The sequence below is a fragment of the Dasypus novemcinctus genome, unplaced genomic scaffold (assembly GCF_030445035.2).
Source record: "Dasypus novemcinctus isolate mDasNov1 unplaced genomic scaffold, mDasNov1.1.hap2 scaffold_338, whole genome shotgun sequence".
NCBI lineage: Eukaryota > Metazoa > Chordata > Mammalia > Cingulata > Dasypodidae > Dasypus > Dasypus novemcinctus.
The window spans coordinates 48,575-57,692 of NW_026688302.1; the positions used below are offsets into that span (position 1 = coordinate 48,575).

The 9,118-nt window shown below is 71.5% G+C and overlaps 1 protein-coding gene across 1 annotated transcript; it reads left to right on the forward strand.

Annotated features, from left to right (window-relative positions):
• The first annotated feature begins 7,572 nt into the window (after window positions 1–7,572).
• LOC131277713 (alpha-2B adrenergic receptor) lies at window positions 7,573–9,118 on the forward strand. Its single transcript, XM_058292834.2, has one exon. The coding sequence runs from the start codon at window positions 7,704–7,706 to the stop codon at window positions 9,003–9,005; it is 1,302 nt and encodes a 433-aa protein (XP_058148817.1). The 5' UTR covers window positions 7,573–7,703; the 3' UTR covers window positions 9,006–9,118.

Sequence of the window (9,118 nt, forward strand, 5' to 3'; positions counted from 1 at the left end):
GCAGCTGCTGCCGGCAGGAAATAGAGAGCACCGAATGGCTGCAGGACACGGGGCGAGGTTCCTGCGAGCCTCTGGCCACATTTCACCAGTCAGTGTGTGAAGGTGGAGGTGAACTTTTGGTTAAAGACTCCTTGTGGGATATGCAGGCTTGACTCACTCGTGGCCGGCGGCTCGTAGCGCACGCCTGGACGTGCTTAAGCGTATTTTCTCTAAGGCGCACCAAGCCTTCTCCTCTTGGGAACCCTAGCCAACACCTCAGCTGTTTTAAACAGCGAAATCACCACCCAAAAGACCACTGGGTTAGCGCGAGGCGGACCCGGAAGGCGGCGCCTCTTTCAGCTCAGCTGGAAGCACGCTCAGGGGGCGCACGCCTCGCCCTTCCGTGCACGCCCACGGAGGACTGCGAAGGCACCCCAGGTGCTGAGTGTGGGGCCCAAGTACGTTCAGCCGGTAGGCGAATTTGCAAATACAGAATCTGTGAATGACGGCCTGCAAATATTTTCTCCTGTTTTAGGGGCTGCCTTCATTTTCTTGATTCTTTGTTTGTGCTTTGGACCTGAAAGCTTATTCTGATGAACTCTAATTTATCTGCTTTTTTCTCTTCCTTTGGTTGCTTGGTGTTCTGTCTATTTGTGTGTGTGTGTGAGGGGCTGCCTTGGACAGTCTTATCTGTCACTTATTCACCCTGTCTTGCAAGTGTGTGGCGCTGAGCTGGCGCTACGCTGTGTTAGCCGGGTGTCCACCAGAGAGGCGTGCCACCGTGGAGCCAGGGGACAGGAGGTTTACGATACGGAGCAGACCTCGAGCAGGGGGCCCCCGCCCGGCCCGGGGTCCCTCCTGTGTGCTCTGGGTGGGTTCGCAGCTCCAGCTCCCAGTTAGGCCTGTGGCCCGCCCACTTTCCTGCGCGGCGCTGGGGCGTGCGGCTGGACGCCGTCCTTCTGCAGTGGCTCTCCAGCTGTCCAGCTCCCTTCGCTGAATGGACCCCTTCTCCCTTCCTATATACATACACCGGCTATCGCGTAGCATGTGCTTTTTCTAACGAGGAGACCGGGAGGTGCTGTGGCCAGCTCTGTGGTCCTCGTCCCTGAGCTCTGACTGTCCCGAGGAGCAGGACGGGGTGGGGTCGAGGGAAGGGGCGTCAAGCGGGCCGGTGCGTGAGCACCCCGAATGCTGACACCAAGACTCCCTGGAGAAGGGGCGGGTAGAGCAGGGGGAGGGGCCTCCTGGGCCTGGGGAGCGGGCTGGAGCGTGTGGGCGGGTCGAGGCCCATCTGGGGCTTCCAGCTCATGAGTCGAGCAAAGGGAGGCCATGGCGACGGCCAGGAGGCGAGCGGAAGGGGTGGGGGGGCCGGCTGGGGAAGCAGGCGCCTTGGGAGGTGCTGCGGGCCCCCCACCGGGCCCCCCGTGGCCGGGACGTCTCCACGTGGGAGGTGCAGTTGGTGCAGCACGAGCCTGGAGTGGGGAGTCCGTGGGGCGGGAGGCACCGTGGCCCTCAGGAACCCTGGCCCTCGGGGGGGGGGGGGGGGGGCGTGGGAGAGGACGGCATCAGCATGGTCTCAGATACCAGCCACGCCCAGGGGACAGTGGCCGTGAGGTCAGCGGGCAGGGTGGGGAGAGGCCACCGGCGAGCAGGTCAGTGGGTGGGTCCCTGTCAACGGGTGGAAGACGGCTCCCTGCGCAGCCTCTGGCGCCGGGGCAGGGGTGGCTGTGGGCAGGGGTGCCCAGGGGAGGGCGTGGCCCCGGCCCATGAGAGGAGAGTGGAGGGCGCAGAGCCTGGGCGCTCTGGGAGAGGGAAAGTTCTAGAAGAGGTTCCAGATGCGGGGTGGGGGTGGGGGTGCTGCCGCAGGGAGAGCAGCCAAGGAAGCGTCTGGAAGGCGAGGGCTGCAGAGCTGGGCCGGGCCGGTTGGCTGCAGGCCGTGGCCTGGGGGGCCCGGGAGCTCCCAGTGGCTGAGTATGCTGGTGGCGATTACGGGCCTGGGGCCGGGGGTCCCGAAGCTCTGGGTAGCCCGCCCGGCCTGGCCCCGGGTGGCTCTGCAGCTGGGCCGCACGCCTGCCTCTGGCCTGTGACCTCTGACCACCCGTCTCTCCTGCCCAGGGTCCCAGAGCCCCCCTCCTGCCTCCAGGCCGCACCTGCAGAGGCTCCTGAAGGCGCTGTTGGCGGACCCTGGACACCCCCGCCCCGGCGGTCCCCGCGCTGCCGCAGGCCCCAGAGCGAGCCCACCCAGGCCGGCGCCTCCTGTGCTGAGCGAGTGGGGAGAAGAGGCGCCCCCCGTGCCCTCCCCCGACGCAGGGAGCCGGCCGTCACCGGAATAGGCTGCCCTGGGGAGCCAGGCACCCGGGGCTCACTGTGGGGGTGCTGGGGCTCGGCCTGTGGCCCCGGTCCTGGCGAGGGGAGCACGCCCACTCCTCCGTCTTCCAGGCCAGTCGGGCCCCCCTCTCTTGGAGGGGCGGGAGGAGAAGCCCCTCTGGGTCTGCTGTGGGGGAAGGTGGGCCTGCGGGGGGGGGGGGGGGGCTGTAAATGGCTGACCCCCCACCCCCATGTGCACTCCAGGTGCTGCCCCCCCACCTCCCTCTCCTCGGGGGTGCCCTGTGTCCTCTTAGGACAGAGCCAGGGGCCTCTGCCCGGGAGGGGGCCGCACAGGGGACCTCCTGTCGTGGGAGCTGCTGCCCTGCTTGCTGTTCTCCGAGGCCCCCCGCCCTCTACTGCACTTGGGGTGATGGTCTCCCCCTCACACACTGTAGGCCAGCTGGGTCCAGAGACCCCAGGGGCTCCGGGCAGGTGTCCCCGGGGCCCTGGGAGGAGAGGTGCTGTGGTTGGAGGCTGCGCCAGGGCCCTTCCACGCCTGCGCAGGGGGCACCTCGGCCCGACCGCGACGGCTGTGGGCAGGACGTGGAGCTCAGTCTGCCCCGAACCGCGCTTCCCAGGGCCTTGCGGGCCCCCCCGGCCTTGCGCCTCACCCCCCCCCCAGGAGCCTTGTGTTTCACCCCCCTACCCCCCCAGCCGGGCTGGGGCTGCCTGGCAGGGGGACGAGCTCCCCCTCCATCAAGGGAACAAAGCCTCCAGCGGCGCCAGTGCCCAGGCCCTGCCCGGAGCCTGCATCCTGTGTCCCTGTTCTTGGGGCCCCTCAAGCCCCGGCAAGTCCTGCTGGCGGGGGTGGGGGGGAGGAGGGGTCTCAGCTGTTTGGGGGAGCAGAATAAAAGGGCTCCGGGCCTGAGTACTTGCTGGTGCCCGGCTGACCCCTCACCCTCGTGGTCATCTTTAGCCGTGTGCTGGCCCTGGGCAGGGCAGGGAGGGGGGTCCACCCTCCCGACGGGGCAGCGGGCTCAGGGCGGGCGATGGACTCGCCGAGGGGCACGGCCGGGGCAGCGGCGCGGGGCTGGGGGGCGTGTGGCGTCGGCCCCTCCGGCCCGGTCCTGGGCCCCTCCGGCCCGGTCCTGGGCCCCTCCGGGCCGCTGCCCTCAGTCCTGGCCTCAGGCTCCGGTTAGGAACTTTCTGCACCTCCAGGGGCGGGTCTGGAAGGCTTGTGAAACCCGCCCTGTCTCACCTGAGTGTGGGATTAGGGTGGGCAAGGAGGGGGCCGCGGCCAGGCCCCACTGGCATGACAGTCCCCCCGGGGTTTCCCTGGCAGAGAAGCCTAAGACCGAGGCAGCACCCGTGGCGCCTCCGCTTACCTGAGCCCTCTGCCCCTCCAGGTGGCAGAGCCAGACGCCTGGCACCTGGGCTGGGGTTTCTCGGTGGCCGTGCTGGGGCAGGGGGGTGTCTGTACCCTGCCAGGCCCGCAGGTGCTGCCCCCAGAGCCTCCACTGGTATTTTTGGAGTTTGGTCTCCAAATCTGGGTTCCCCAGAAGGCGTGGCAGGGGCGGCTGGGGGTTCAAGGTGGAGCTGTCCTTGGGAGGGCAGCTGCTCCCCATTCACCCTGCTGGGCACGGAGGGGGGTGGGTTCTGGGGGAACTGGACGTGTTTGAGGTGACCGGTGGGTGGGTCAGGGAGCTGGCAGTGGTCAGGCAGGAGGGGTCCATCTGGGTGTCACAGCTGCCGGGTGGGAGCCACGGGCCAGGGAAACGGCCGGAGGCGAGTGTGGACACAGGAGAGGGGTGCCCGGAGCATGTCACTCAGGCCAGAATTGCTCGGCCTCGGCGCTGCTGCCTCCGGTGCCGGAGAGCCCTCTGTCGCGGGCAGCTTGGCTGGAGGACGTCTAGCAGCAACTTTGGCTCTGCCCGCCCGGTGCCCCACCCCAGCTGTAACGACCCCCCAAATCTCCAGTCCTTGCTAAAGGCCCGTGTGGGGACAAAATCGCGCCTGTGAGAACTGCAGAGTCAGAGACCAGGAGGAGGGGCAGGAAGGGAAGCTGAGGATGGAGGACCTCAGAGCGGCCCAGGGGCACCGGGTGGGCACAGCGCTCGGGGGCACGCGGCCTGCAGACCACCCGGGGGTCAGTACAGAGCGAGGGCTTAGCCGGGGACTGGAGGCGGCCGGGGGGCTGGCAGCTGCAGGGAGCCCGGGGGATGGTCCAGGAGTGGCCCCTGCAGAGGGGCGGCGAGGAGTCAGCCGAGGCTGGGTGAGCCCTCAGAGCTCAGGGCCAGCGCAGGGGCGCATGGGGGCGAGCTCCTGCCTCAGGGCACCCACTTTTTCTCAAGAACTCATTCGGGAGCAGATGAAGCTCAGTGGTTGAGCGCCTGCTTCCCATGTTCAAGGTCCTGGGTTCAATCCCTCGAGGCTCCCCAAAAAAAAAAACGCTTGGGGTGGGGGCTGGGGGGGACAGCTGGAAGTTCCAGAGGGGGGAGAACGAGAGGGTTACCCAGTTGGAGAATGGGAAAATGAGCGTCCCGGGAAGTGCGGCTCTGTGTGGTCAAGAACTTAGAGGCCAGTCAACGTGGCAAGGTTTTGGTCCAGAAAAAGCCGCTGCTTGGCCATGGCGGGGACTGCGAGGCTGGTTTAGTTTCCCGGCGGGGGGACGGTGGGTGGACGGCGGGGGGACGGTGGGTGGACGGCGGGGGGACGGTGGGTGGACGGCGGGGGGACGGTGGGTGGACGGCAGGGGACGCTGGCTCGTCTTCTAGCAGGCACAGGTCCAGGGTCTGGAGCAAGGCCACTTTCCCCGTCTCCGTCCCCGTCGGAGAAAGGCCTGCCCGACACCTGCTGCCCCAAAGGAGGCCTGCTGGGGGCGCGCTGTCCCGAGGCAGGGGTTCGGCCTCGTTGGGAGGCCCGGGGCGGTGGGCCTGGAGGCCTGGGTAAAGCCCCCCAAGACAGAGGAGGGCGCGAGGCGGGGGTTCCGGCAGAGCCGAGGGCTCCCGCGGCGGGAGGTGTGGGACCCCAGGGTCTGCTTCCGCTCAGCCCAGGTGCCGTGGGGGGACGGCTGGGTCCGGGGACAGGACCCTGGCTGGGAGGGAGCAGGGTGGCAGTGGGGGTCAGACTAGCCGGGGAGGGCTGTGGATGGGCCGCCCGGTGGCTGACCCTGCGGTGGGGGGAGGCGGAGAGCCACGGAGAGGCGAGGGGCAGGCACGTCAGGGGCCCCCGCCCCGGGGAGCTGGCAGCGCCCACGCTGTGCCCGGCTGGGGGCAGGGCGGGAGGAGGCGGTGGCCGGGGATGGTGATGCCTGAGCCGGGCCCCGGCAGGTAGGCTCTGTCCCTGGGCACCCACCTGCGCCGGCTGTAGGGCCTGGTGCCAGGCAGATGCGGGCTGCGTTTCCAGGAGGTGCGTGCCCGCCAGCAGGGACTCGCCGGGGCCTGGGTAGGGCACAGCCTCCTGCCCCTGAGCCTCGGCTCTGGAAGGGCTGGGGCCCCCCACCCTTTAAGGAAAAAGGGGTCAGGATACAAAGGGCCCTGCTGGGGGGCGAGCCGCCCACCCCTCTGAGGATGGTTAGACGGGGAGAGGGCTGGCCCTGCGGTGGCCCTGCGGTGCCCCTGTGTGCCCAGGCTCCTCGGGCCCTGGGGCGGGGACAGGCTGAAACATGCCCAAGGGGCTGCTTGCCGGGCTCCAGTGGCCCCCTTGGTCCTTCTTGGGGGGCCCCGGGGCCTCTCCACCCTTGGCAACCTGGGCCCTCAGGCCCCGCCCAGCGAGCCCTGCCCAGCGCACCCACAGAACCTGCCTCTGGGGGGCCAGGCAGGCTGGCTGCCCACTCCCACCTCAGCCCCAACAGCACCCACCCCACCGGCTTGGCGCCGGCACCGGGTCTGCTGGCAGGACGGCAGAGTGACCTGGGGTGGGGGTGGGGTGACACGGCCCCGGGGCCCCTGTGAAGGCTGGGCAGGAGGCCGGGGGTCCGGGGGCTCGTGGGTGCGTGGACTCTAGGGGCGGAGCCTGACCTGCAGGGCTGGACCTGCAGAGCCCCTCCCTGAGGGCTCTGGGAACCCTGGGGGCACACCCTGGGGGCGGTGCCCCTTCCCGGGGCTGGGTAGGTGGGGAGCACCCACCCTCAAGGGGACTTGAGGGCCCAGCAGCTCCTTGGAGGCAACAAGGGAGGGGGGGGTCTCTCTGAACATCTCACCCAGCTCCCCCCAAAAGAGCCAGTGGGGGCTGCGGGGGGCTGCAGGGCAGGGACCCACTTTTTTCTGAGATCAGGAGGGACGCCCTCGGACCCGCTCCATGCTCCGTGCCAGGGAAGGGGCGCCCTCCTCCCGGGGAGACGAGGCTGGAGCGTGCCACCCCTCCCCCCCACTCAAGCCAGCTCTCCTCTTACCTGCTGTCCCCTTCACGGAGGAAACTGAGGCAGCCGCGTGGAAGCCCGGCCGACCCCGAGCTCGGGGCGCTCCTTCCCCGCCCGCGCGGGGAGCCTCTCAGCGCCCCCAGGACGCAGGGACGACGCGGAGCTCGGCGCGGGGCTGTGGCCCGCCTGCGCGGCCCGGCGGGGCCCGGGGTGGGGGGACAGGGCTCGGGCAGGCCCCCCGCGCCTCACCTGGCTTCGCGGGGGCGCCGGGAGGGGCGTGGCTTCCCGGGCTCCGCGCCCCCGCGCGCTCTCCAGCCCCTCCCGGGAGCTCTTCGCCGCGGGACCCGCTGGGGCCACCGCCCTGGACGCCGGTGCTCGGGCCCCGCCAGCAGAGCCCGGGCGGTGGGACCCGCCTCGGTGACCGCGGGTGCAGCCCCGCGCCCGAGCCCCGCGCGCCCCGACGCTTCCACGGCTGCTCGCGCCGCGCCCCCCGCCCCGAATCCCGCAGCGCCCAGACGCGGGGCCCCCCAGCCCTCCCGCAGGGCGGCGGCGGGACGCGCGTGGGTCGAGGACCCCGGGCGGCGGCCAAGGCCGCAGGGGGACCGCTCCCGCCTCCCTGCGGCCGCCCCCGCACCGCCCCCCTCCCCGCCCCCGTCCCGCCTCCGGTCTCCTCCCCGCTCGCCCCTCCCCGCGCGCTCTCGCTCCCCCGACTCCCCTGCCGCCGCGGGCTGCGCGCGGGAGCGGCTCCGGGCCACCGCGGACGAGGACGAGCGGAGCGGGCGGCGCGCCCCAGCCCGGCCCCCGGCCCCGCGCCCCGCAGCCGCGCTCCGCAGGGCGCAGCCTCCCCCGCCGCGGCCGGAGCGGGCACCGCAGCGGGGCGACTTGGCCAACTTCGGGGCGGACGGGCGGCGCGCGCCGCGGGGAGGCTGTCGCAGGGCGGCGGCCCGAGCGGGCGTCCCCCCACCTCCGCGCCAGGGTCGCTCGCGCCATGGGGCCCCAGCGCCGCCCCCGCCGCCCCGCGGGCCCCCCCCTCGCCTAGCCGACGGCGCGCGGCGCCATGGACCACCAGGAGCCCTTCTCGGCGCAGGCCACCGCGGCCATCGCGGCCGTCGTCACCTTCCTCATCGTCTTCACCATCTGCGGCAACGCCCTGGTCATCCTGGCCGTGCTGACCAGCCGCCCGCTGCGCGCGCCGCAGAACCTCTTCCTGGTGTCGCTGGCGGCCGCCGACATCCTGGTGGCCGCGTTCATCATCCCCTTCTCGCTGGCCAACGAGCTGCTGGGCTACTGGTACTTCCGGCGCACCTGGTGCGAGGTGTACCTGGCGCTCGACGTGCTCTTCTGCACGGCGTCCATCGTGCACCTGTGCGCCATCAGCCTGGACCGCTACTGGGCCGTGAGCCGCGCGCTCGAGTACAACTCCAAGCGCACGCCGCGCCGCATCAAGCGCGCCATCCTGGTCGTGTGGCTCATCGCCGCCGCCATCTCGCTGCCGCCGCTCGTCTACAAGGGCGACCCCGGCCCCCAGCCCCGCGGGCGCCCCCAGTGCAAGCTCAACCAGGAGGCCTGGTACATCCTGGCCTCCAGCGTCGGCTCCTTCTTCGCGCCCTGCCTCATCATGATCCTCGTCTACCTGCGCATCTACCTGATCGCCAGGCGCAGCCACCGCCGAGGCCCAGGAGCCCGCGGCAGCTCCGGGGAGGGGGCGGCGGGGCAGCCCCGCTCCCTTCCCACGGGGGCTCCGGCCCCGCTGCCCGCGGCCGCCGGGATCACCGCCGAAGAGGCCAACGGACGCCCCGGGGCTGCAGGAGAGGGCGAGGCGCGGGAGACCCCGGAAGATCCCGGGGCGCAGGCCTCGCCGCCCGGCTGGCCCGCCCCTCCCGGCTCCGGCCAGGACCCTCCCGAGGGCGCCTGTGGGGCCCCTCCCCGGGGGGACACGGAGGAGCCGGGGCCTCCGGTGGCCGCCTCCCTGGCCTCGGCTCGCGGCCCGCGCCTGCCACCCGGAGCCCGGGTGCTGGCCACCCTGCGCGGCCGGGCGCTCCTGGGCAGGGGCGCGGGCGCGGCGGGGGCGCGGTGGTGGCGGCGGGCGCAGCTGACGCGGGAGAGGCGCTTCACGGCCGTGCTGGCCGTGGTCATCGGCGTCTTCGTGCTCTGCTGGTTCCCCTTCTTCTTCAGCTACAGCCTGGGCGCCGTGTGCCCGCAGCGCTGCAGGGTGCCGCACGGCCTCTTCCAGTTCTTCTTCTGGATCGGCTACTGCAACAGCTCGCTCAACCCCGTCATCTACACCGTCTTCAACCAGGACTTCCGCCGCGCCTTCCGCAGGATCCTCTGCCGCCCCCGGGCCCACACGGCCTGCTGAGCGCAGCTGCCGCCGCCCTCTGGGGCTTGGCGCTGGGGCCGCCCTGCTTCCTGGCCCGCGAGGTGCCTGTCCCCCCGGGGTGCACCCTGGAGCCCCCTGGGAGGGGCGGGAGC